This window comes from Salvelinus alpinus, chromosome 30 (genome assembly GCF_045679555.1).
Source record: "Salvelinus alpinus chromosome 30, SLU_Salpinus.1, whole genome shotgun sequence".
Taxonomy (NCBI): domain Eukaryota; kingdom Metazoa; phylum Chordata; class Actinopteri; order Salmoniformes; family Salmonidae; genus Salvelinus; species Salvelinus alpinus.
Genome location: NC_092115.1, coordinates 18,321,778 through 18,349,595, shown reverse-complemented (window position 1 = coordinate 18,349,595; position 27,818 = coordinate 18,321,778). Strand labels below are relative to the sequence as shown.

The 27,818-nt window shown below is 43.5% G+C and overlaps 1 protein-coding gene across 2 annotated transcripts in view; it reads left to right on the top strand.

Annotated features, from left to right (window-relative positions):
* Positions 1–27,818, top strand: part of LOC139560602 (choline transporter-like protein 5-A) — an 82,735-nt gene that overhangs the window by 35,061 nt on the left and 19,856 nt on the right. For both annotated transcript variants that reach the window (XM_071377528.1, XM_071377529.1), the window contains exon 2: positions 19,812–19,860. In XM_071377528.1, coding sequence (XP_071233629.1) covers positions 19,812–19,860 — 49 coding nt within the window. The remainder of the gene's footprint in view (positions 1–19,811; positions 19,861–27,818) is intronic.

The following is a 27,818-nucleotide window of genomic DNA, read 5'->3' as shown; positions in this document are numbered from 1 at the left end:
CGGGAAACTGTTGAGCTTGAAAAACCCAGCAGCGTTGCAGTTCTTGACACAAACCGGTGCGCCTGGGCACCTACTACCATACCTCGTTCAAAGGCAGTTACATTTTTTGTCTTGCCCATTCACCCTCTGAATGGCATACATACACAATCAATGTCTCAAGACTTAAAAATCATTCTTTAACCTGTCTCCTCCCCTTCATCTACACTTTTCGGCCGTTACTTCCGGCGCCGAAAAGAGATGGCTGCCTCGCTTCGTGTTCCTTGGAAAATATGCAGTATTTTGTTTTTTTACGTGTTATTTCTTACATCGGTACCCCGGGTAATCTTAGGTTTCATTACATACAGTCGGGAGGAACTACTGAATATACGATTAACGTCAACTCATCATCGTTCCTACCAGGAATATGACTTTCCCGAAACGGATCCAGTGTTTTGCCTTCCACACAATACAATGGATCTGATCCCAGCCGGCGACCCTGTGCGACGCCGAAAAAGGGGAAAACGTGGCGGTCTCGTGGTCAGGCTTCGGAGACGGGCACATCGCGCTCCACTCCCTAGCATACTACTCGCCAATGTCCAGTCTCTTGACAATAAGGTTGATGAAATCCGAGCACGGGTAGCATTCCAGAGAGACATCAGGGATTGCAACGTGCTCTGCTTCACGGAAACATGGCTAACTCAAGGGACGCTAACGGAGTCGGTGCAGCCAGCTGGTTTCTTCATGCATCGCGCCGACAGAAACAAACATCTTTCCGGTAAGAAGAGGGGCGGGGGGGTATGCCTTATGATTAACGAGAAGTGGTGTGATCATCATAACAACACACAAGAACTCAAGTCGTTCTGTTCACCTGATCTAGAACTCCTCACAATCAAATGTCGACCGCATTATCTACCAAGGGAATTCTCGTCAATCATAATCACAGCCGTATACATTCCCCCCCAAGCAGACACATCGATGGCCCTGAACGAACTTTATCTGACTCTTTGTAAACTGGAAACCACACACCCTGAGGCTGCATTCATCGTAGCTGGGGATTTTAACAAGGCTAATCTAAAAACAAAACTCCCTAAATTCTATCAGCATATCGATTGTGCTACCAGGGCTGGAAAAACACTAGACCATTGTTATACTAATTTCCGCGACGCTTATAAGGCCCTCCCCCGCCCCCCTTTCGGAAAAGCTGACCACGACTCCATTTTGTTGATTCCAGCCTACAAACAAAAACTCAAACAACAAGCTCCCGCGCTCAGGTCTGTTCAACGCTGGTCCGACCAATCTGAATCCACGCTTCAAGACTGCTTCGATCACGCAGATTGGAATATGTTCCGCATCGCGTCCAACAACAATATTGACGAATATGCTGATTCGGTGAGCGAGTTCATTAGGAAGTGCATTGACGATGTCGTACCCACAGCAACGATAAAAACATTCCCAAACCAGAAACCGTGGATTGACGGCAGCATTCGCGTGAAACTGAAAGCGCGAACCACTGCTTTTAACCAGGGCAAGGTGACCGGAAGCATGACCGAATACAAACAGTGTAGCTATTCTCTCCGCAAGGCAATCAAACAGGCTAAGTCTCAGTACAGAGACAAAATCGAGTCGAAATTCAACAGCTCAGACACAAGAGGTATGTGGCAGGGTCTACAGTCAATCACGGATTACAAAAAGAAAACCAGCCCCGTCGAGGACCAGGATGTCTTGCTCCCAGACAGGCTAAACAACTTTTTTGCCCGCTTTGAGGACAATACAGTGCCACTGACACGGCCCCCTACCAAAACCTGCGGGCTCTCCTTCACTGCAGCCGAGGTGAGTAAAACATTTAAACGTGTTAACCCTCGCAAGGCTGCAGGCCCAGACGGCATTCCCAGCCGCGTCCTCAGAGCATGCGCAGACCAGCTGGCTGGTGTGTTTACGGACATATTCAATCAATCCTTATCCCAGTCTGCTGTTCCCACATGCTTCAAGAGGGCCACCATTGTTCCTGTTCCCAAGAAAGCTAAGGTAACTGAGCTAAACGACTACCGCCCCGTAGCACTCACTTCCGTCATCATGAAGTGCTTTGAGAGACTAGTCAAGGACCATATCACCTCCACCCTACCGGACACCCTAGACCCACTCCAATTTGCTTACCGACCCAATAGGTCCACAGACGACGCAATCGCAACCACACTGCACACTGCCCTAACCCATCTGGACAAGAGGAATACCCATGTGAGAATGCTGTTCATCGATTACAGCTCAGCATTTAACACCATAGTACCCTCCAAACTCGTCATCAAGCTCGAGACCCTGGGTCTCGACCCCGCCCTGTGCAACTGGGTCCTGGACTTCCTGACGGGCCGCCCCCAGGTGGTGAGGGTAGGTAACAACATCTCCACCCCGCTGATCCTCAACACTGGGGCCCCACAAGGGTGCGTTCTGAGCCCTCTCCTGTACTCCCTGTTCACCCACGACTGCGTGGCCATGCACGCCTCCAACTCAATCATCAAGTTTGCGGATGACACTACAGTGGTAGGCTTGATCACCAACAACGACGAGACGGCCTACAGGGAGGAGGTGAGGGCCCTCGGAGTGTGGTGTCAGGAAAATAACCTCATACTCAACGTCAACAAAACAAAGGAGATGATTGTGGACTTCAGGAAACAGCAGAGGGAGCACCCCCCCTATCCACATCGACGGGTCAGTAGTGGAGAAGGTGGAAAGTTTTAAGTTCCTCGGTGTACACATCACGGACAAACTGAACTGGTCCACCCACACAGACAGCGTTGTGAAGAAGGCGCAGCAGCGCCTCTTCAACCTCAGGAGGCTGAAGAAATTCGGCTTGTCACCAAAAGCACTCACAAACTTCTACAGATGCACAATCGAGAGCATCCTGTCGGGCTGTATCACCGCCTGGTACGGCAACTGCTCCGCCCACAACCGTAAGGCTCTCCAGAGGGTAGTGAGGTCTGCAGAACGCATCACCAGGGGCAAACTACCTGCCCTCCAGGACACCTACACCACCCGATGTCACAGGAAGGCCATAAAGATCATCAAGGACAACAACCACCCAAGCCACTGCCTGTTCACCCCGCTATCATCCAGAAGGCGAGGTCAGTACAGGTGCATCAAAGCAGGGACCGAGAGACTGAAAAACAGCTTCTATCTCAAGGCCATCAGACTGTTAAACAGCCACCACTAACATTTAGCGGCCGCTGCCAACATACTGACTCAACTCCAGCCACTTTAAAAATGGGAATTGATGGAAATTATGTAAAAATGTACCACTAGCCACTTTAAGCAATGCCACTTAATACAATGTTTACATACCCTACATTACCCATCTCATATGTATATATACTGTACTCTATATCATCTACTGCATCTTGCCATCTTTATGCAATACATGTACCACTAGCCACTTTAAACTATGCCACTTTATGTTTACATACCCTACAGTACTCATCTCATATGTATATACCGTACTCTATACCATCTACTGCATCTGCCATGCCGTTCTGTACCACCACTCATTCATATATCTTTATGTACATATTCTTTATCCCTTTACACTTGTGTGTGTGTGTAAGGTAGTAGTGTGGAATTGTTAGGTTAGATTACTGTTGGTTATTACTGCATTGTCGGAACTAGAAGCACAAGCATTTCGCTACACTCGCATTAACATCTGCTAACCATGTGTATGTGACTAATAAAATTTGATTTGATTTGATTTGATTTGATTGAAGTGGATTTAACAAGTGACGTCAATAAGGGATCATGGCTTTCACCTGGATTCACCTGGTCAGTCTCTCATGGAAAGAGCAGGTGTTCTTAATGTTTTATACACAGTAATTGATGGTTTTTAATCAATGTCTAATGACTGATAGTTAATGATCCTGTATCATGTCAAATAGAGCCCTGCCCATTATGTCTAATCAAGGCACTGTTATCGACATAATGAAAACTCAGAAGCTTGTCATCCGTTGATATTTGAAAAGATGAAATATGGAGGGATCCGGCATCTTTTTTTTAACGTGACTTGACAACAATCAATGTTTAAAGGGCTACACATACTGTCCTAGCTAGCACATAACATTCTGAGAACCATATGTTTGTTAGAGCTTGGTTAGAGAGTGGTTGTCCTATGGTTATTTTGCGTACATCCTTCCCACAACCTTCTGGGAATGGTGCAGAATAGTTACTTGGCTTTTGAACATTCTCAGTACATTTAAGGAACTTGACAAAATAAGTTATTTTCTTGGTATTTCATTACTTAAACAGAACGTTTCCTAAAAGTTCAAACATGGTTACATTTAATTTACATTTTGGTCATGTTCTAGGAACATTCTCCAACTGGTTTGACGTTGGGAATGTTCCCATAGTTCATAGAACGTTAAGAAACAACATTCTTCTGTGGGAATTTAAGTACATCAGCATAACGTTTCTTACAGGTTTCCTCATGGTTCTATTTAAAGTCATGTTCTGAGAATGTTTAGAGAACTTTCCATAAAAAACACAAAAATCCATGTGTCCTAGCTGTGCTTGGAGTAAAAAAATTATTACACAAAGTAAGCTAGCAGTGTTATTATTAAGTCTTATTGAAACATCCGGTAAAATGTTTAAGGAAGTTATTCAAAAAACTCAAAATAACCTATAATTTCAGTTCTCAGAGCATTAATACAACTTTCAAGGAAACAGAGTAAAACATTCTCAGAACATCCTTGCAACCTTAAAATAAACGTTCCCAGAAAAGGCAAAATGTTCACTTCTGTTCTTATGACTGACACTGCGTGTCTGTGAGGATATGAGAGGAAGGGAAAAGGAAAGATAGAGAGTAGTATACTTTCTCCCTCTGCCATAGCAATGATCTACACAGCCAGTGGATGTGACCTAGTTTAGAACAGGCTGCATCATATTCAACTTTAATACTTGCTAACAAACTAGATCCCATTACTGTGTGGAGATCCATCTCTCAAGTGTTTTTCACACGATTCGTTTTCTTCTGTCTTTTTTTCTACCTTAGAGCTGTAGAGGCAGTTTTAAAATGGCCCTATGGATATGGTGTTCATATTGGGAGAGCCTCAGTCTCTGCAGGACTTGTCAATGTCATCCGGAGTTGTCTCATCAACTTGGACACTGTTAATGAAACAGCAACTAAAAGCCAAGCGTGGTCTGGGTAATCGTCAAGGGTTAAATTGCTATGTATAGAAATGTCAAACACTTCAAGGTAATGGTGATCTAGTATAAAAGGACTTATACCTGGACGTTTCCTTCAAGTTCTCTTAGTCTGGTTCTGTCTCTCTACATTCATTGCTCTTGACATACTCTTCCTGGCTGAAGCGTGAGGCTTCAATATACATTAGCAGGTGATATTCAGTGTGACAGCCAACTTCGCCTGTTTCCACTTGAGGCCAACTGATACAATTAGCACAAACATAGACTGGATTGCTTACAAAGGCACTAATACAGCCAGTGTGTTCTGCAGTCAATGGGCTGTACAGTCAGAGCCTCAGTCAATAAGACTACTTATAGTTGTCGATTTTCTAAAAGTGTGGCGTTTCATCGAGGTGGCCATCTTGTCCATCCATGGTCCAGATAATGCTTTTGAACTCTGACCCTGCTTTGATTTCGAAGGTGAAAGTATCTGACTTTTAACCTCCACTGTATCCATTTGTATTGCCCAGCCCTGGACGAACTCAGGGGGTCTGAGACTACAGCTACCCCACAGTGCTCTGAGTGCCTGCCTTGCAGGTGTCAGATGAGTTAGGTCCAGTTTATATTTATACCTACTGAACCGTCGTCATGGATGGATACCTCTCATTTATTCTTCTTACCCAGAATACCCCACTGTGTGGATGAAACTCCAAAGCCAAATACATGCATGGAGCAGAGAAGGGGAGAGGGAAATAAAGGCCAAGAAGGAGGGAAATACTACAGATAATGTATGTAAGAGTGAGTGAGTGACAGAGGGAAATAAAAAGAGAGAGCGATAAGCCCCCAAATCAGCAGAGATGAAACTCCGTTATTGATGTGTAAGACGTCCTGTGCCAGCATGACAAGAGAGACTGTTACCTTCCATGTAAAATGAATTGTTAGCCAGCATTATACTCCCTCACGTTTGGTGCAGGAGAAAGGAAAACTGGTATTACAAACACAGCTGGGTGTATCGCCCTCTATATACCACACAGCAAGACCTGCTCTAAATTCACACTTGAGAAAGTGTACTTGTTAAGGCACTAGAAAATAGAGGGGAAAGGGTCTATGGTGGCTAACAGTTTATAATGCCTAAATCACACATTTTACATGGAGCCACTTGAGACTGATGGACTGTGAATATTATCCTAACACCACCAACCTCTATTCAGTCGTGTTTCTATCACTTTAATTTCTACTACCTCCTCTATTCAGTCGTGTTTCTATCACTTTAATTTCTACTACCTCCTCTATTCAGTCGTGTTTCTATAACTTTAATTTCTACTACCTCCTCTATTCAGTCGTGTTTCTATCATTTTAATTTCTACTACCTCCACTATTCGACTACTTATGTTTTTTGCTCCCCATAGCAATTCTACACTCATTTCCTCCACTATTGCAGATTCCACAACAAGCTAGTTTTTGATCCATTACGAACAAAGCTTCCAAGCAAACAAACCATTGAACTGCAAACTTAATGTTCCAATTTCAGTTCTTTGATTAAGTACAGAGACATTGTCGATTGATGACAATCTTTGAGAGTTGATCATGGTAGTACAGCAACACCTTTAAACATGTAATTCCGTATCTCTATCTCAATGGAGCTATATCTGTCTGTGTGTGCCTGCGTACATTTGCTTGCTTGTGTGTGTTCCAGTGTGATTTATTTCAGAGGGCCGGAAGTGGAGACAGCTCAGAGCTCTAACCACCCTAAGACAGGACTAAGTGTTTTTCCTCTACCTCACTGTGTTATTATGATTGAATGAGCCCATCTGGCATCTGTAGATGGAGAGTCATTGACGCTGGGTGTTGGTGTTTGATTCAGGTTGTCTGGAACAAAGCACCTCAATCTATCACTGCTTGTACTGGGAGGGGAGACCAACACACTGGAATGAGCTTCCTCTGTCTTTGTTACAATATCAAGTCTCTCTGTATCTCCGCTGTAGGTAGCTAGCTGTAAGTGGGTTTTACTGTTGTAGCACTGAGCCATTGCAGTAGTCCTGTCGTCAGTGTCTCTGGTAAAAGACCTGGGATAAAAGTGCTACATGTTCATTAGGCCTACTTGGAATGTTGTCATGTGTGAAAGCTATCTTAGAGATGTTGGGCATCTATTCCAACTTCAGCAATTTGCACTTTAAAGCTAGCTACTACACATTAACAAGCGGACGTCTTTTAAATAGCTGTTGAGGTATGTAGTGAAAGTCAACGTCTCTCCCTCATTCATTAACTTTCAACAGCATCTGTTAACCCGGAGTCGTAGACAGCGTGTCCTGTGGCCTTCACGACCGTTAACTCACTTGGTTAACCCCTCCTGACCATGAAACGCAACAACCACAACCACTGTATTGGGAGCTGCACTTCCGTGAAGAAAAAAACGTTGAGGCTTATGTCCCGGAAATGTTTTTAACTGAAAGACTGCAACAACAACCAAACATTATATATATTTTTTTTACAGCACTGGTGTGTTGTGTTGCGCCAGGCAGAAATTGCTGTGTCACTGCATCTTCTACTCTTGTTGCGCTACAGTCAACACATCTCATTACACTCAATTGACCACTCGACCGCACAACTCCACCCACGGTCAATCTGTCTGACCGTGACCATTTAGCTGTGAGAACCCTTAGCACCCACTTGACTGTGAGCGTCTGACCATGAGATTGGCCAGCCCAGAGTAGAACCACTCCTCATCATCCTCTCTGCACACCGCTACACAGCAATCTGCTTGCAGGAGGAACATAGGCGCTTTGTGATTCCTCTGGGCTGCTCCTGACAAGCAATAATAGTCCTAATGTGTGTTTTTATTGTAGGCCAGGGAATTAAAGCAATATTAAACCCGGGAGACTTCCTGGTAGTTAATGTGCTGAGGAACGTGTGGTGCGTGAGGTGTGGGGAGACTCAAAGCAGGTAGGTAAGGAGAACTGAGAGAGGGAACTCATACCGAATACTAACTTGAAGTACTGTAACTTGACAGGCCTTCCTGTAAGATAGTCCACTGTCTTACATTTGGTGGCAGCAGTGGGATCTGGACATCTACGAATACATCACTGTAAGTAAACAAACATGCACTTGAAGACCTTGTTGTGCAAGCCTGCCTTACTGTCACCTCCCTTGGCTGTAAAGGTCCACTGTCTTATCAAGATGTTTAAGACTGGTGTGTCTCACATCCCTGTTAGTCTCACCTAGCTTGGCCTATAGACCTTGCATAGACCTTGCTTGTTCCATTTTGACCTGTACCCCTGACTTGTGTGTTGTACTGAGGAACATAAGGCTAATGTAAACAAGTGCGGCAGGCCAAACTAAACAGGGATTTAGGAGACACCAGCACAGATTGTTGCCATGGTGTTGCTAATGGGATTGTTACAGAAGAGTCAGGATTAAAGTCACTGAGTGACACTGTGTGACACAGCCTGAACCATGCAGGGCCTGAATGACTGGGTGTGTTTACTAGGTCCTCAGCACTGAACACATGTACTGTGTTGCAGAGAGGGTTTTGCTGAACAAACATGCCTCTAGACAGAGGTGGCATTATACTTGATATCTTCATCATAAGGCCATATAACAATGATGTCATCTTTTGGCAACAGCATGGCGTCCGTACCAGGAAATGATCAAATGACATTATTTTTCACATGCTTCGTAAACAACAGGTGTAGACTATTTACGGCCCTTCCCAACAATGCAGAGAGAGAAAAAAAAGATAAATGGAGGAATAAATACACAATGATACAGTGCCTTCGGAAAGATTCAGACCCCTTGACTTTTTCAACATTTTGTTACTTTTCAGCCTATTTCTAAAATGGTATAAATGATTTGATCAATTATCTACACACAATACCCCATAATGACAAAGAGGAAACAGGTTTTTAGAAATGTTTGCAAATTTAGAAAAAATACAAACCGAAAAACCTTATTTACATAAGTATTCAGACCCTTTGACTTTTTCCACCTGTGGTAAATTCAATTCATTGGACATGATTTGGAAAGGCACACACCTGTCTATATAAGGTCCCACAGTTGACAGTACATGTCAGAGCAAAAACCAAGCCATGAGGTCAAAGGAATTGTCCGTAGAGCTACGATACAGGTTTGTGTCGAGGCACATACAGTTGAAGTCGGAAGCTTACATACATACACTTCAGCCAAATACATTTAAACTCAGTTTTTCACATTCCTGACATTTAATCCTAGTAAAAATTCCCTGTCTTAGGTCAGTTAGGATCACCACTTTATTTTAAGAATGTGAAATGTCAGAATAATAGTAGAGAGAAGGATTTATTTAAGCTTTTATTTCTTCACATTCCCAGTGGGTCAGAAGTTTACATACACTCAATTAGTATTTGGTAGCATTGCCTTTAAATTGTTTAACTTGGGTCAAACGTTTTGGGTAGCCTTCCACAAGCTTCCCTGTCACGCCCTGACCTTAGAGATCCTTTTTATGTCTCTATTTTGGTTGGTCAGGGCGTGAGTTGGGGTGGGAATTCTATGTTTTTGTTCTATGTTGTCTATTTCTATGTGTTTGGCCGGGTGTGGTTCTCAATCAGAGGCAGCTGTCTATCGTTGTCTCTGATTGAGAACCATACTTAGGTAGCCTTTTCCCACCTGTGTTTTGTGGGTAGTTGTTTTGTGTCTGCACCAGACAGGACTGTTTCGTTTGTTTCGTTTTGTTATTTTTTGTTCTAGTGTTCAGTATTATTAAAAGTCATGAACACGTACAACGCTGCACCTTGGTCCTCTCCTTCTTCCTCAGACGAACGTTGTTACATTCCCACAATAAGTTGGGTGAATTTTGGCCCATTCCTCCTGACAGAGCTGATGAAACTGAGTCAGTTTTGTAGGCCTTGCTCAAACATGCTTTTTCAGTTCTGCCCACAAATTTTCTATATGATTGAGGTCAGGGCATTGTGATGGCCAATCAATACCTTGACTTTGTTGTCCTTAAGCCATTTTTCCACAACTTTGGAAGTATGCTTGGGGTCATTGTCCATTTGGAAGACCCATTTGCGACCAAGCTTTAACTTCCTGACTGGTGTCTTGAGATGTTGCTTCAATATATCCACATAATATTCCTTCCTGATGATGCCATCTATTTTGTGAAGTGCACCAGTCCCTCCTGTAGCAAAGCACCCCCACAACATGATGCTGCCACCCCCGTGCTTCAAGGTTGGGATGGTGTTCTTCAGCTTGCAAGCCTCCCCCTTTTTCCTCCAAACACAACGATGGTCATTATGGCCAAACAGTTCTATTTTTGTTTCATCAGACCAGACGACATTTCTCTTAAAAGTATGATATTTGTCCCCATGTGCATTTGCAAACCGTAGTCTGGCTTTTTATTGCGGTTTTGGAGCAGTGGCTTCTTCCTTGCTGAGCAGCCTTTCAGGTTCTGTCGGTATAGGACTCGTTTTACTTTGGATATATATACTTTTGTACCTGTTTCCTCCAGCATCTTCACAAGGTCCTTTGCTGTTGTTCTGGGATTGATTTACATTTTTCGCAACAAAGTATGTTCATCTCAAGGAGACAGAACGCTTCTCCTTCCTGAGCGGTATGACGGCTGCGTGGTCCCATGGTGTTTATACCTGCGTACTATTGTTTGTACAGATGAACGTGGTACCTTCAGGCGTTTGGAAATTGCTCCCAAGGATGAACCAGACCTGTGGAGGTCTATAATTTTGTTTTCTGAGGTCTTCTTTTGATTTTCCCATGATGTCAAGCAAAGAGGCATTGAGTTGTAAGGTAGGCCTTGAAATACATCCACAGGTACAGCTCCAATTGACTCAAATTATGTCAATTAGCCTATCAGAAGCTTCTAAAGCCATGACATCATTTTCTGGAACTTTCCAAGCTGTTTAAATGCACAGTCAACTTAGTGTCTGTAAACTTCTGACCCACTGGAATTGTGATACAGTGAAATAATCTGTCTGGAAACAATTGTTGGAAAAATTACTCGTGTCATGCACAAAGTAGATGTCCTAACTAACTTGCCCAAACTATAGTTTGTTAACAAGAAATTTGTGGAGTGGTTGAGAAATTAGTTTTAATGACTCCAACCTAAGTGTATGTAAACTTCCTAATTCAACTGTATGTGTAACCTTTTCTTTAACTAGGCAAGTCAGTTAAGAACAAATTCTATTTACAATGACGGCGTGTACCGGCTAAACCCGGACAACGCTGGGACAGTTGTGTGCTGCCCTATGGGACTCCCAATCACAGCCGGTTGTGAATCAGCCTGGATTCTAATCAGAGCTTCTGTAGTGACGCCTCAAGCACTGAGATGCAGTGCCTTAGACCGCTGCGCCGCTCGGGTGCCCAATTTCTGGGGAAGGGTACCAAAACATTTATGCAGCATTGAAGGTCCCCAAGAACACAGAGGCCTCCATCATTCTTAAATGAAAGAAGACTCTTCCCAAAGCTGGCCGCCTGGCCAAACTGAGCAATCGGGGGAGAAGGGCCTACGTCAGGGAGGTGGCCAAGAACACGATGGTCACTCTGACAGAGCTCCAGATTTCCTCTGTGGAGATCAATCAATCAATCAAGTTTATTTTATATAGCCCTTCGTACATCAGCTAATATCTCTAAGTGCTGTACAGAAACCCAGCCTAAAACCCCAAACAGCAAGCAATGCAGGTGTAGAAGCACGGTGGCTAGGAAAAACTCCCTAGAAAGGCCAAAACCTAGTAAGAAACCTAGAGAGGAACCAGGCTATGAGGGGTGGCCAGTCCTCTTCTGGCTGTGCCAGGTGGAGATTATAACAGAACATGGCCAAGATGTTCAAAATGTTCATAAATGACAAGCATGGTCAAATAATAATCAGGAATAAATGTCAGTTAGCTTTTCATAGCCGATAATTTAGAGTTGAAAACAGCAGGTCTGGGACAGGTAGGGGTTCCCTAACCGCAGGCAGAACAGTTGAAACTGGGACAGCAGCAAGGCCAGGTGGACTGGGGACAGCAAGGAGTCATCATGCCCGGTAGTCCTGACGTATGGTCCAAGGGCTCAGTTCCTCCGAGAGAGAGAAAGAAAGAGAGAAGGAGAGAATTAGAGAGAGCATACTTAAATTCACACAGGACACTGGATAAGACAGGAGAAGTACTCCAGATATAACCAACTGGCCCTAGCCCCCCGACACAAACTACTGCAGCATAAATACTGGAGGCTGAGACAGGAGGGGTCAGGAGACACTGTGGCCCCATCCGATGATACCCCCGGACAGGGCCAAACAGGAAGGATATAACCCCACCCACTTTGCCAAAGCACAGCCCCCGCACCACTAGAGGGATATCTTCAACCACCAACTTACAATCCTGAGACAAGGCCGAGTATAGCCCACAAAGATCTCCACCACAGCACAAACCAAGGGGGGGCGCCAACCCAGACAGGAAGATCACGTCAGTAACTCAACCCACTCAAGTGACGCACCCCTCCTAGTAACGGCATGAAAGAGCACCAGTAAGCCAGTTACTCAGCCCCTGTAATAGGGTTAGAGGTAGAGAATCCCAGTGGAGGGGAACCGGCCAGGCAGAGACAGCAAGGGCGGTTCATTGCTCCAGAGCCTTTCCGTTCACCTTCACACTCCTGGGCCAGACTACACTCAATCATATGACCTACTGAAGAGATAAGTCTTCAGTAAAGACTTAAAGGTTGAGACCGAGTCTGCGTCTCTCACATGGGTAGGCAGACCATTCCATAAAAATGGAGATCTATAGGAGAAAGCCCTGCCTCCAGCTGTTTGCTTAGAAATTCTAGGGACAATTAGGAGGCCTGCGTCTTGTGACCGTAGCGTACGTGTAGGTATGTACGGCAGGACCAACTCGGAAAGATGGGTAGGAGCAAGCCCATGTAACGCTTTATAGGTTAACAGTAAAACCTTGAAATGAGCCCTTGCCTTAACAGGAAGCCAGTGTAGGGAAGCTAGCACTGGAGTAATATGATCAAATTTCTTGGTTCTAGTCAGGATTCTAGCAGCCGTATTTAGCACTAACTGAAGTTTATTTAGTGCTTTATCCGGGTAGCCGGAAAGTAGAGCATTGCAGTAGTCTAACCTAGAAGTAACAAATGCATGGATTAATTTTTCTGCATCATTTTTGGACAGAAAATTTCTGGAGATGGGAGAACCTTCCAGATGGGAGAACCTTCCAGAAGGACAACCATCTCTGCAGCACTCCACCAATCAGGATTTTATGGTAGCGTGGCCAGACAGAAGCCATTCCTCAGTAAAAAGCACATGACAGCCCGTTTGGAGTTTGCCAAAAGGCACCTAAAGACTCTCAGACCATGAGAAACAAGATTCTCTGTTCTGATGAAACCAACATTGAACTCTTTGGCCAGAATGCCAAGTGTCACGTCTAGAGGAAACCTGGCACCATCCTTATGGTGAAGCATGGTGGTGGCAGCATCTTGCTGTGGAGATGTTTTTCAGAGGCAGGGACTAGGAGACTAGTCAGGATCGAAGGAAAGATGAATGGAGCAAAGTACAGAGAGCTCCTTGATGAAAACCTGCTCAGGACTTCAGACGGGGGCGAAGGTTCACCTTTCAACAGGACAATGACCCAAAACACAGAGCCAAGACAATGTAGGAGTGGCTTCGGGACATGTCTCTAAATGTCCTTGAGTGGCTCAGCCAGAGCCCGGACTTGAACCCAATCAAGCATCTCTGGAGAGAACTAAAAATAGCTGTGCAGCAATGCTCACCATCCAATCTGACAGCGCTTGAGAGGATCTGCAGAGAAAAATGGGAGAAAATCCCCAAAAACACGTGTGCCAAGCTTGAAGCGTCATACCCAAGAAGACTTGAGGCTGTAATTGCTACCAAAGGTGCTTCAACACAGTTCTGAGTAAAGGGTCTGAATACTTATGTAAATGTAATATTTCCGTTTTTTTCATTGATACGTTTGCAAAAATTTCTAAAAACCTGTTTTGGCTTCGTCATTATGGGGTATTGTGTGTAGATTGATGAGGGGGGAAAACTATTTAATACATTTTTGAATAAGGCTGTAACGTAACAAAATGTGGAAAAAGTAAATAGGTCTGAATACATTCCAAATGCACTGTACTCTAGGTACGGATAAAGTCACTAGGCAACAGGATAGATCATAAACGGTAACAGCAGTGTATGTGATGAGTTAAAAGAGTTAGTGCAAAATAGATAGTCCAGGTAGCTATTTAGGACCTTCCTCTAACACTGCCTGGTATAGAGGTCCTGAATGGCAGGGAGCTTGGCCCCAGTGATGTGCTGGGCCGTACGCACTACATTCTGTAGCACCGTGCGGTCGGATGCCAAGCAGTTGCCATACCAAGCGGTGATGCAGCCAGTCAAGATGCTTTCAATGGTGCAGCTTTAGAACTTTTTGAGGATCTGAGGGCCCATGCCAAATATTTTCAGCCTCCTGAGGGGGAAGAAGCGTGATCGTGCCATCTTCGCAACTGTGTTGGGGTGTGAGGACCATGATAATTCCTTTGTGTTGTGTACACCGAGGAACTTGAAGCTCTCGACTCGCTCCACTACAGCCCCGTAGATGTGGATGGGATCATGCTCAGCCCTCAGGTTCCTGTTGTCCACAATCAGCTCCTTTGTCTTGCTGACGTTGAGGGAGAGGTTTTTGTCCTGGCACCACACTGCCAGGTCACTGACCTCCTCCCTTATATGGCTGTCTCATCGTCGTCGGTTATCAGGCCAACCACCATCGGGTCGTCAGCAAACTTCATGATGATGTTGGAGTCGTGCGCCACCATGCAGTCGTGGGTTAACAGGGAGTACAGGAGTGGTACTCGGCACGCACCCCTGAGGGGTCCCGTATTGAGGGTCATCATGGCAAATGTGTTGCCTACCCTTACCACCTGGGGGCGGCCTGTCAGGAAGTTCAGAATCCAGTTGCAGAGAGAGGTGTTCAGTCCCAGGGTCCTGAGCTTAGTGATAAGCTTGGAGGGAACTATGGTGTTGAACGCTTCACAGTATGGTAAAATATGAATGAAAAATGAATAGACTCCAAAAAAAAATTGGGGAACCAGGGTTACACATGTAACTTTTTGTGTACCTAATTCTTTCCTGTATATCTCTGATGCATTTCAGACACCTCAAACCATACTTACTTTTGATTTAATTTCTGGACAATCTTTTGCCATGTATGATGTATTATTCAATGCATTTCTATGGGCTGATAGCAGAAAGACCAAAGGCAATGTTTCATCACACATTTTTTGGGGATACCTACAGAGGTCCTAAAACTGAAAATCAAATAGCTAAAGGGTCTATCTTATGACCATATTAAAACAATTCCATATGTTAGCTTAGTAGATATTGCCATCTAATGGTCTAGACTCTTAAGGGTTAAAAGCATGTGTACTGGTTAGAGGCTATACTGGGATATTTGCGGTACATTTTAGCTGTCTGTTGCCAAGCCCCCGTACCCGCTCTTGGCACATGACATTCCGTTGCGAATGTAAATTGAAAAGTTAATGTACATAAAGTGCTGTCAAAGTATTCACACTCCTTGATTTATTCCACATGTTGTGCTACAAAGTTTGTCACTTTCTGTCAATGATATACACCATTGTTTTATGTCTATTTTTTTTCTTTTCTTGATTAGATAAGTATTCAACCACCTGAGTCGATACATGTTAGAATTATTTTTGGAAGCGATTACAGCTGTGAGTCTTTCTGAGTAAATTTCTAAAAGCGTTCCACAGCTTTGTGTGCAACATTTGCCCATTATTCTTTTTGCATTTTTTTTCAAGCTCTGTCAAATTGGTTGTTGATCATTGATAGACAACCATTTTCAGGTCTTGCCATAGATTTTCATGCAGATTTAAGTCAAAACTGTTACTTGGCCACTCAGGCACATTCACTGTCTTCTCGGAAAGCAACTGTACATTTGGCCTTGTAGGTTATTGTCCTGCTGAAAGGACATCTCTCGGTATCTAGTGGAAAGCAGACTGAACCAGATTTTGCCTGTGCTTAACTCCATTACGTTTCTTTGTTTATCCTGAGAAATTATCCAGTCCTTAACGATTACAAGCATACCCATAACATGATGCAGCCACCACTATGATTGAAAATATGGAGAGTGGTACTCAGTAATGGGTTGTATTGGATTTGCTCCAAACATAACACATCGTATTCAGAGCAAAAAGTTAATTGCTTTGCTACATTTTCTGCAGTATTACTTTAGTGCCTTCTTGCAAACAGGATGCATGTTTTGGAATATTTGTTATTCTGTACTAGCTTCCTTCTTTTCACTCTGTCAATTAGGTTAGTATTGTGGAGTAACTACAATGTTGTTGATCCATCCTCAGTTTTGTCCTATCACAGCCATTAAACTCTAACTGTTTTAAAGTCACCGTTGGCATCATGGTGAAATCCCTGAGTGGTTTCCTTCCTCTCCGGCAAATGAGTTAAGAAGGAAGCCTGTATCTTTGTAGTGACTGGGTGTATTAATACACCATCCAAAGTGTAATTAATAACTTCACCATTCTCAAAGGTATATTCAGTGTCTGCTTTTTAAATGTTTTCCAAAAGCAATCTACCAATAGGTGCCCTTTTTTGCGAAGCATTTTAAAACATCCCTGGTCTTTGTGGTTGAATCTGTGTTTGAAATTCACTGCTCGACTGAGGGACCTTACAAGTATCTGTATGTGTGGGGTACAGACATGAGGTAGTCATTCAAAAATAATTTTAAACACTATTGCACAGAGTGAGTCCATGCAACTTATTATGTGACTTGTTTACTCCTGAACTTATTTAGACTTGCCATAACAGGGGTTGAATACTTATTGACTCACTTACATTTCAGCTTAAAATGTTTAATTCATTTGTAAAAAATTACAAAAAATATAATTTCACTTTGACAATATGGGTTATTGTGTGTAGGCCATTTTAAATTCAGACTGTAACACCACAAGCAGTGTGAATACTTTCTGAAGGCACTGTATTATGGAAATTGAAATCTTGTTGCAGTGCTTCTGCTACAACTCTTGTCAATCTGTATAGGCTCTCTCCCCAGCCACATACAAAGATCAATCCAAGGATGATATGGGTCTGTGGGCCAAGCCAGCAGGCACTTGGCGGTGTGTGGACCTGCACATCCGATCAATAGTCACCGTGCTTCTTCGCTGTAGTCTTGCTTGACTGGAGGAAACACAATATTGCTGCTCTTTCTCTACACACATGCACGAATACTCACACATGCGCTCAGACACACACAAATGAATAAGCACGCACACACATATATGCAAGTGCACACACAGACTCATGCGCAGCCCCCCCCCCCCCCCCCGAAGCAGTTTGGTCAGGGGGTCAGCTGTCTAGGCTAGAAAAATCGATGTCTGCTGCTGACAGCCACTCCAAGGTAAGCCTGAGGTATTGAGACTGGCTGAGATGGATAAGAAAGGAAAATAGGGAGAGTGGCTTTAAGATGGATAGGAGGAGAGACGGACAGAGAAAGAGTGTTTGTTTTCTTTGTGAATATGAATGTCTGTCGAGGTCACATCAGGAAAATCTCTTGATCCTTCTCATATTCTGAAAAGATCACAGTGACATACAAAGAGATCTAGGATCCTTGCCAGGAAAACCTGATAATCAACTCCCACACTCTCCACAGTGGCCTATTCTCTTTTGATACCCTTATGGATGTAACCGTTTATGAAAGAGTGATAAATAAGAAATTAGAGTAACACTATCTGGCCTATTTCTGTTCCCTCTGCTTAGCAGACTGGAGGGACGATGCACAAACTGGGACAGTTATTGAGAGTTACTGTACTGTAGTTTACACAAGCTTTCACTTAATCTTGAGAAATGTGGATTATTCAGTTACCTACTCCATCTTGGGTCAGAGTTCATGTTGTTTCACAGTGAATGCTGTTGGAGATGCTGGTTATCCGGGGGAGTAGTTTGACGGTAGCTGGACAGCAGTAAGCATGTATACTGTAGTTTAAGTTTAGGTACTGCATGGCAGTAGTTATTTTAAAGGCAACTTGAATTTAGGTACTCATTCTGCAAAATGAATATTTTGTTTATGCTTTGCTCATTCAACACAATTATTTCACCCCCCCCACACCAATCAAATTAAGTGCCAGATTTTCAGTGAACAAACTAGCCAGCAGCATACCGACCTGCATCCCACTGCTGGTTTGCCTCTGAAGCTAAGTAGGGTTGGACCTGGTCAGTCCCTGGATGGGAGACCAGATGCTGATGGAAGTGGTGTTGGAGGGTCAGTAGGAGGCACTCTTTCCTCTGCTCTCAAAAATAAATATTCCATTGCAGTGATTGGGGACATTTCCCTGTCTTTTGGATGGGATGTTAAACAGGTGTCCTGGCTCTCTGTGGTCACTAAAGATCCCATGGCACTTATCGTAGGGGTGTTAACCCTGGTGTCATGGCTAAATTGCCAATCTGTCCCTCATACCATCATGGCCACCTAATCATTCCCAGCTTCCAAATGGCTCATTCATTTCCTGTAACTAGTCCCCAGGTTGTTGCCAGAAATGAGAATGTTGCCAGAAATGAGAATGTGTTCTCAGTCAACTTACCTGGTAAAATAAGGAGGGGGGAACAAACTGACTCTGCAAAATCCAACTGCATTATTCAGACAAGATGACAGAAACCAGAGAGGAGAAAAAATTGTTCATACACCTGAGTGAAAATGTGAAAACACAAACTCAGAAAGTCACCTTCAACAACCCACAGTGAAGTAATTTTTTGCCCAGAATCACAAATTCTTTCTCTGCTTCAATCTCTTAAAAACTTCTTCGGGATCGGTGTCCCATCCACAGGACTGTTGAGCTAATGTAGGCTAATGCGATTAACATGAGGTTGTAAGTAGCGAGAACATTTCCCAGGACATAGACATCTGATATTGGCCGAAAGCTTAAATTATTGTTAATCTAACTGCACTGTCCAATTTACAGTAGCTATTACAGTGAAAGAATACCATGCTATTGTTTGAGGAGAGTGCACAATTTTGAACATGAAAAGTTATTAATGAACAAATTAGGCACATTTGGGCAGTCTTGATATAAATGCAATAGTTCATTGGATCAGTCTAAAACGTTGCACATACACTGCTGCCATCTAGCGGCCAAAATCTAAATTGCTCCTGGGCTGGAATAATACATTATGGCCTTTCACTTGCATTTCAAAGATGATGTATTTCAAAGATGATTGTATTATCTTTTACCAGATCTATTGTGTTATTCTCCTACATTCCTTTCACATTTCCACAAACTTCAAAGTGTTTCCTTTCAAATAGTACCAAGTATATGCATATCCTTGCTTCAGGGCCTGAGCTACAGGCAGTTAGATTTTAAGCTTCATTGTGTTATCTTTGATGATTTTCTTAAATTGTATGTGGAGGCGTCACCGGCTGGAGCGCCCGTATGTATTTACATTTTTTTCAAATCAATTCAATTCAATCAATTCAAACTCTGGTCCTGAACTTCTCAATCTTATTATAATTTATTTTTCAAAGACCAGTACACTCCCCTACAGAGTTTCTACACTCCTTGTCTATGGACCCATTCATGCTTTGGGTCTTGCTGTTCGGCCATTGAGTTAGCTTAGCTGACACCTGCTTAATCATGTTTCGTATCGTTATTCTTCGTATCACTTCATCACTTTGACTAATGTGGAAATGTCTCTTCTTCAGGAGAACCACGCAAGTTTGACCCAACATTTAGAGGACCAATCTGCAACAGGTAATGTTTCACTTTGCTTTTGCATTATCACAGTTTAACTGTGCGTCTTGATTGTTTCATTGCTGTGACTGAGGGCTTGTTGCTACAGATTTGTTATCTTAATTTGATCACTCTGTTGTCGCATAGAATTTTCCTGCACAACAGGAAATGCAAATTGTAGTGTATTCAAGGTTTAAAAAGTTAGTAATTTCAACTTGAAAATTTCAGACTTGACTTGCTCTAACGAAAAATGTATCAACCACTGTAAAAATGTCCATGAATTATAATCCACATAATAATTCACTTTTCCTGTTGCTGCAGGATTATTTTCCTGCTGTGAGAAGCAGGGTCAAATTAAGATTTGAATGTGTAATCCCATTTCCAGACAGTGAGTGTTTTCATATAGATTCAGTGCCTCTTCACTAGCCTCGCAAGCCGCCTGATCCAGCCAGCGAACATTAATGTCAGCTTGCAAAATCAGGCGGCTTGCAAGGCTACCTCTTCAATACACTGCTGCCAATGGGCACGTTTGAGCGGATACATTTTGTCTAGTCAGTGACCATCGTTGTTCATCAACTTTCAAAGTGTGTTGCATTATGGGGATACAAATGTTCTGACTTGCGCCTAAAATGTCGACTGCATGGACTAAACATGTGATCAAAGGTCATGCAGTTTTAGATGAAGTCGCTGTAGTTGCTTCTCAGTAACTGCACCATGCAGCCATCACCTGCATTGTGGGAGGCGCTATTTGTCAACCACTCATTAAGGTGTTTTTTGTTGAACCACGCGAGCGTGATCAAAGACATGACTGAAACAGGAACCAACTTTGCCAAAATTCTAAAGCTACAGGGGCTACAAATGAAAGTTATATTTGAGACCTCTCTCTAACCAATTATTTGCACACACGTTATGTTTTCAGTGAGTGTATGATATGGGAGTATTGAACATTTTTCTTTAAACATTTATAAAGACATGTTTATGAACAATAGCAGCTATGGTAACACTGCCATGCGGATCTGAGCCTTGCTGTTTGAAAACCACAACAGTGTCTGACTTTTGGCTGTCACAGACTTCACTCATCGACTTTCGTCTACAGTCAGCTTCGTTAGTCTTACTACTCGAACACACCCAATAGCTAGGAGTGATTATGAAAGGAGAGTCTGCTGCCAAAGGGCTGTCCCACTGATGATGTACTGTAGTACACATGTTTTAAGGCTTTGGTGATGTACTACACAACTTTTAATACTACACATCAATGTTAAAGACACACATTCACAAGAGAGCTGTAGTCACCATGGAACTGCCCTGCTGGCAGGCTAGTCCCTTTGCTATATTGACAGTAGTCTGATTTTGATATAGAAAATGTAAATGAATTAAGGGCAACGTCCCTTACCCTTTTAAAAGTAGTGCACTAATCGGAGAATAGGGTGTGATTTGAGACAGAGCCCATGGTCTGCTCTAATCTCTGACTGAAATGAAAATGACTCTGTCATGGAAATTACATTTATAGGCTATAGCTAATACTAACTTTAAAGCTAATATTTACTGTGAGCTAAGCCTAAACTCATACAGACCCTCTGAAATGTGTGCTTAACCCAGTGTCGACCAATTACATTTCAGGTAATATAAGAGATTATTATTTGGTGACATAACTGAAGATTATTCCACAGTATTCAATAATAGGATTTGGTGTTTCAAAATGTTCAGACAGACTATTACCCATAGAGATATAAATGTTCTTTATCTATTCTAATACCATCCATGTTATACAATTATTTGCCACTACATCACAACAACACTGTCAGAAGCAGTAACCAAACCTCCATTCCATTATAAACCAAACCCAAACATTTGAGATTCTCCAGCCAACATTCATCGACGATACAGACCCTCCCTTCCCTACCAATCTCATAGACAGAGCATTAAACCTGAGAGAAGCTGGAGAGAGAACACACCCCCCCCCCCCCTCTCCTGTCTGACAGCATCACAGATAAAAGCATGTCAAAGAAAAGAGGGAGAAAAACAGGGAGGAAATCGATGGCTATTAGAAACTCCGGTAACTGGCTGCAATCAGTGTGGCTGCAGTTCAAACTGGCTAGAACTGGAACCAGGTCAGTTGGCTAGAAGAGCCCCACTAACCCAGACAGAGATGGGTGGCGGGGAGCGGAGCAGAGTTGGATGTGTAAATAAGAAATGAGGAGGACCCTTTAAATCCTTAATTAGACCTCACTGACAAAACCCATCCAGGAGAAAAGAGTGGCTGAATAAAAGAGGCTTGAGTGGCTTGTTGTGTTGTGAGGATTGCAGTGTATTGGTGTTGAAAGTGGGTGGAGGGATGGGTCTTGTTATAGAATCCCCACAACACAACTCCTTCAGAAGAGTCCTATGTTGTTAATTGCTGATCAGGGGAATGGCGTGGTAGATTATTGCTGTTATTCCCAGAGAGAAGAAATTCATTCTGCCATTTTAACACTTCCTCTGATCTTCTACTGAACGCTTCCCTTAGTCAGAGCAGGGAGCTGCAGAGATGTAATTATAGATTTTGCTTGTGTGTGTGTGTGTGTGTGGTGCTGCTTGTGAAGCTCTTTTGGTGACAAAAATTACACACAAATAATTCAATTACCAAAACGTTTTATAGCTACACCGTAAGTTTCCGGGCATCCAGCTTTTATCTTGTTCTATTTGATTATTTTAGGATTTCTCTGTATCAGTGTTTTCACCCCAGCAGTAATTCCAGGCCTCAGTTGATATCTTATTAGCTAAAGGAACTACTGATGACACACTGGCTTTGTTCCAGCAATACAGAGATCCTCCCCAGATGACAAACTCTTTTAGAGTTTTTGCAAAGCTGCAGACTCAACTCGGTGTATCCATCTGGATGTGGATGGGAACCTACCAAGTTAGTTGTTATGTTAAAGCAGTGAGGCTGCTGCTTTGGAGTGCTGGTTTGCCAGCTTTACCAGTTCAATGCCCTTTTCACCTTTATCTTTTGTCCTAAAGAGACCCGTGGCAAACGTACTACTTGCAGTTTGTTGGTAGTTGCAAAGTTATGGCTAGTCTTTTATCCAGTCATTTACAGTAGACTAGCGCAAATAGAGAATGCAGAAAACCTAGCCTGTTTGATGAACGTTTGGTATTTTAAAGTCATAGAAATATATGTAAGTAGTTTATCTGTTTTAAAGTCATACAGTACAAAAATATTGAACTGTTCTTGTTTTGTGCAGGTATAATTTCAAGACCATTTTTCACCAGCTGTCAATTTACCGTTCACAGCCATAGTTAGAATCATTAATCAACTTCTCATTACCGTTCACAGCCATAGTTAGAATAATTAATCAACTTCTCATTACCGTTCACAGCCATAGTTAGAATCATTAATCAACTTCTCATTACCGTTCACAGCCATAGTTAGAATCATTAATCAACTTCTCATTACCGTTCACAGCCATAGTTAGAATCATTTAACCGAGTTCCAATTCAGAGACATAAAGTAGTCCTGCAGGATCAATGTATCAGAGGTTTTAATTAGAAACTAGAAATGAATTCCGTCTCTTCAATGTCTATTTTGAGTGAGAGATATGGAGTCGTTTAATGAAGTGATTTTAGAGATGGCCGTAGATTAAACCAGTCGATTATTGAAACTCAGATCTGTTTGTTCTCTTTCCAACTGCTTGTCACTCAATGCTACAAATTGGCAAAAGAGCACGAACAGATCAGGTGTCAGGCTATTGAATCCCAGGTCGCATCAATTCTCACTGACTGTTTCTTTCCTTCCAAACTATCCTGTGAAATTTGAATCCATGACAGCGACTCAGCAAACAGCACAGCCCTGTTGAGTGTCCTCCGGGTTTTTAGAACAACTATCGCTCTTTCTCTCACACAAACACACTCTCTCTTCTCCTCCATCTCTCCCTGCCTGCGTTTAGCCAAGGTTTCTGCTCTCATGTCAGTGTGTTTAACTCTGCTCAACAGCTGGTGAATGAGAGTTAAGAGGAGAGGACAGAATGTGCAGCGCAGCAGATTCAGCATCAAGCAGGGTCGTTCCAGAGGATTGGAAAGGACATGACTGCATAAACAGAGCAGGAAAACACTGACTAGTCCAGACAGACCTACTATCAACAAGGAGGCAGGAGGGTTTATTTCGCATGGAGAAGGAGAGGAACAATGATTTTGATTGATTAGGAAAGACAGAGTTAACTTCAACCTGTCCCACCACTCCTCACATTCTTGCTCACCGTGTGTGTTTGTGTACAGTTCTGTGTGTCTATGCATTTCTGTTAGACCAGGGGAAAGTGCTGCCTGAGCTCAGCTAAAGGCTGAATTATTGAGCGCTGGGGAGCAGTAGGGAGCGTTGGGCTGTATGTTTGTGAAAGCCTGCTGTGCAGCTTAACACCAGGCCTCTCACTAACGCCGCAATATAACCTCAGTGACACACATGACCCTCTAAGAGTCCTGTTCCAGTGCTGCCAATCACAACCTGGTCTCTATTCCTTGAACACACAACCTGACAGTCATGGTCTGTTTAATCAGGCATTACCTCAGTGCTCTCTAAGTAGTCAACTGGGAAGCCAGGCAGGGGTTTCTATGCATTCGATTGACATATAAGCTGATTAAGATATATTAAACATGACGCTAGATACAGTACCAGTCAAAAGTTTGGACACACCTACTCATTCAAGGGTTTTTCTTTATTTTTATTATTTTCTACATTGTAGAATAATAGTGAAGACATCACAACTATGAAATAACACATATGGAATCATGTAGTATACAAAAAAGTGTTAAACAAATATATTTGAGATTCTTCAAAGTAGCCACCCTTTGCCTTGACGACAGCTTTGCACACGCTTGGCATTCTCTCAACCAGCTTCACCCGGAATGCTTTTCCAACTGTCTTGAAGGAGTTCCCACATGCTGAGTACTTGTTGGCTGCTTTTCCTTCACTCTGCGGTCCAACTCATCCCAAACCATCTCAATTGAGTTGAGGTCAGGGGATTGTGGCGGCCAGGTCATCTGATGCAGCACTCCATCACTCTCCTTCTTGGTCATATAGCCCTTACACAGCCTGGAGGTGTGTTGGGTCATTGTCCTGTTGAAAAACAAATGATAGTCCCACTAAGTGCAAACCAGATGGGATGGCGTATCGCTGCAGATTGCTGTGGTAACCATGCTGGTTAAGTGTGCCTTGAATTCTAAATAAATCACCAACAGTGTCACCAGCAAAGTACTCCCACAACATCACACATCCTCCATGCAATGTCCATTGCTCGTGTTTCTTGGCCCAAGCAAGTCTCTTCTTCTTATTGGTGTCCTTTAGTAGTGGTTTCTTTGCAGCAATTGGACCATGAAGGCCTGATTCACGCAGTCTCCTCTGAACAGTTGATGTTGAGATGTGTCTGTTACTTGAACTCTTTGAGGCATTTATTTGTGCTGCAATTCCAATGAACTAGTGACTCTAATGAAGTTCTCCTTTACAGCAGAGGTAGCTCTGGGTCTTTCTTTCAAGCAGCCAACAAGAACTCTACTTACCCTGGCCTGCTAAATTTAAACGGCGTGCTAGCGTAGTAACAACTACCCCGCAGCTTCCCTGTTCCATCTATTGCTGTTCACTGGACCCTATGATCAGTTGTCTACATAGCTGATGCCTGCTGGACTGGTCATTTATCACGGTACTCCATTTTGTATATTTTTTTTGTTTATCTGTCGGCCCTAGCCCCGAACTCAGGGCCTGTGTGTAGTTAACCGACCATCTCTGCCCATTCATCGCCATTTTACCTGTTGTTGTTGTCTTAGCTGATTAGCTGTTGTTGTCTTACCCGTTGTTGTCTTAGCTAGCTCTCCCAATCAACACCTGTGATTGCTTTATGCCTCGCTTTATGTCTCTCAATGTCAATATGCCTTGTATACTGTTGTTTAGCATAGTTGTCATTGTTTTAGTTTACAGTGGAGCCCCTAGTCCCACTCTACATGCCTCAGATTCCTCCTTTGTCCCACCCCCCACACATGCGGTGACCTCACCCAGTATAACCAGCACGTCCAGAGATGCAACCTCTTATCATCACTCAGTGCCTGGGCTTACCCGCACCCCACCATACCCCTGTCTGCACATTATGCCCTGAATCTATTCTACCACGCCCAGAAATCTGCTGCTTTTACTAGACGACCAGTTTTGATAGCCTTTAGCCGTGCCCTTATCCTCTTCCTCGGGTGATGTGGAGGTTAACCCAGGCCCTGCGTGTCCCCAGGCACTCTCATTTGTTGACTTCTGTAATCGAAAAAGCCTTGGTTTCATGCATGTCAACATCAGAAGCCTCCTCCCTAAGTTTGTTTTACTCACTGCTTTAGCACACTCCGCCAACCCTGATGTGCTTGCCATGTCTGAATCTTGGCTTAGGAAGGCCACCAAAATATTTTGAGATTTCCATACCCAACTACAACATTTTCCGTCAAGATAGAACTGCCAAAGGGGGAGGAGTTGCAATCTACTGCAGAGATAGCTTGCAAAGTTCTGTCATACTTTCAAGTTCTATGCCCAAACAGTTCGAGCTTCTAATTAAAAAAATGTATCTCTCCAGAAATAAGTCTCTCACTGTTGCCGCCTGTTATAGACCCCCCTCAGCTCCCAGCTGTGCCCTGGACACCATAGATGAGGGGCAATCAATTCACATATCTTCATAGTTCGTTCTGTTAGGTGACCTAAACTAGGATATGCTTAACACCCCGGCAGTCCTACAATCTAAGCTAGATGCCCTCAATCTCACACAAATCATCAAGGAACCCACCAGGTACAACCCTAAATCCGTAAACATGGGCACCCTCAAGTTATCCTGACCAACTTGCCCTCCAAATACACCTCTACTGTTTTCAATCAGGATCTCAGTAATCACTGCCTCATTGCCTGCATCCGCTATAGGTCCGCGGTCAAACGATCACCCCTCATCACTGTCAAACGCTCCCTAAAACACTTCTGCGAGCAGGCCTGTCTAATCGACCTGGCCCGGGTATCCTGGAAGGATATTGACCTCATCCCGTCAGTCGAGGATGTCTGGTTGTTCTTTAAAAAGAATTTCCTCACCATCTTAAATAAGCATGCCCCTTTCAAAAAATGTTGAACTAAGAACAGATATAGCCCTTGGTTCACTCCAGACCTGACTGCCCTTGACCAGCACAAAAACATCCTGTGGCGGACTGCAATAGCATCGAATAGTCCCCGCGATATGCAACTGTTCAGGGAAGTCAGGAATCGATACACTCAGTCAGTCAGGAAAGCAAAGGCTAGCTTTTTCAAACAGAAATTTGCATCTTGTAGCTCTAACTACAAAAAGTTTTGGGACACTGTAAAGTCCATGGAGAACAAGAGCACCTCCTCCCAGCTGCCCACTCCACTGAGGCTAGGTAACACGGTCACCACCGATAAATCCATGATAATCGAATATTTCAATAAGCATTTCTCTACGGCTGGCAATGCTTTCCGCCTGGCTACCCCAACCCCCGAACCCGGCCAACAGCTGCGCCCCCCCCGCAGCTACTTGCCCGAGCCTCCCCAGCTTCTCCTTCACCCAAATCCAGATAGCAGATGTTCTGAAAGAGCTGCAACCCCATTTACCAGTCTGTTCAACCTCTCTTTCATATCGTTCGAGATCCCTAAAGATTGGAAAGCTGCCGCGGTCATCCCCCTCTTCAAAGGGGGAGACACTCTAGACCCAAACTGTTATAGACCTATATCCTTCCTAACCTGCCTCTCTAAAGTCTTCGAAAGCCAAGTTAATAAACAGATCACTGACCATTTCGAATCCCACCGTACCTTCTCCGCTGTGCAATCCGGTTTCCGAGCTGGTCACGGGTGCACCTCATCCACGCTCAAGGTACTAAACAATATCATAACCGCCATCGATAAAAGACAGTACTGTGCAGCCGTCTTCATCGACCTGGCCAAGGCTTTCGACTCTGTCAATCACCACATTCTTATCGGCAGACTC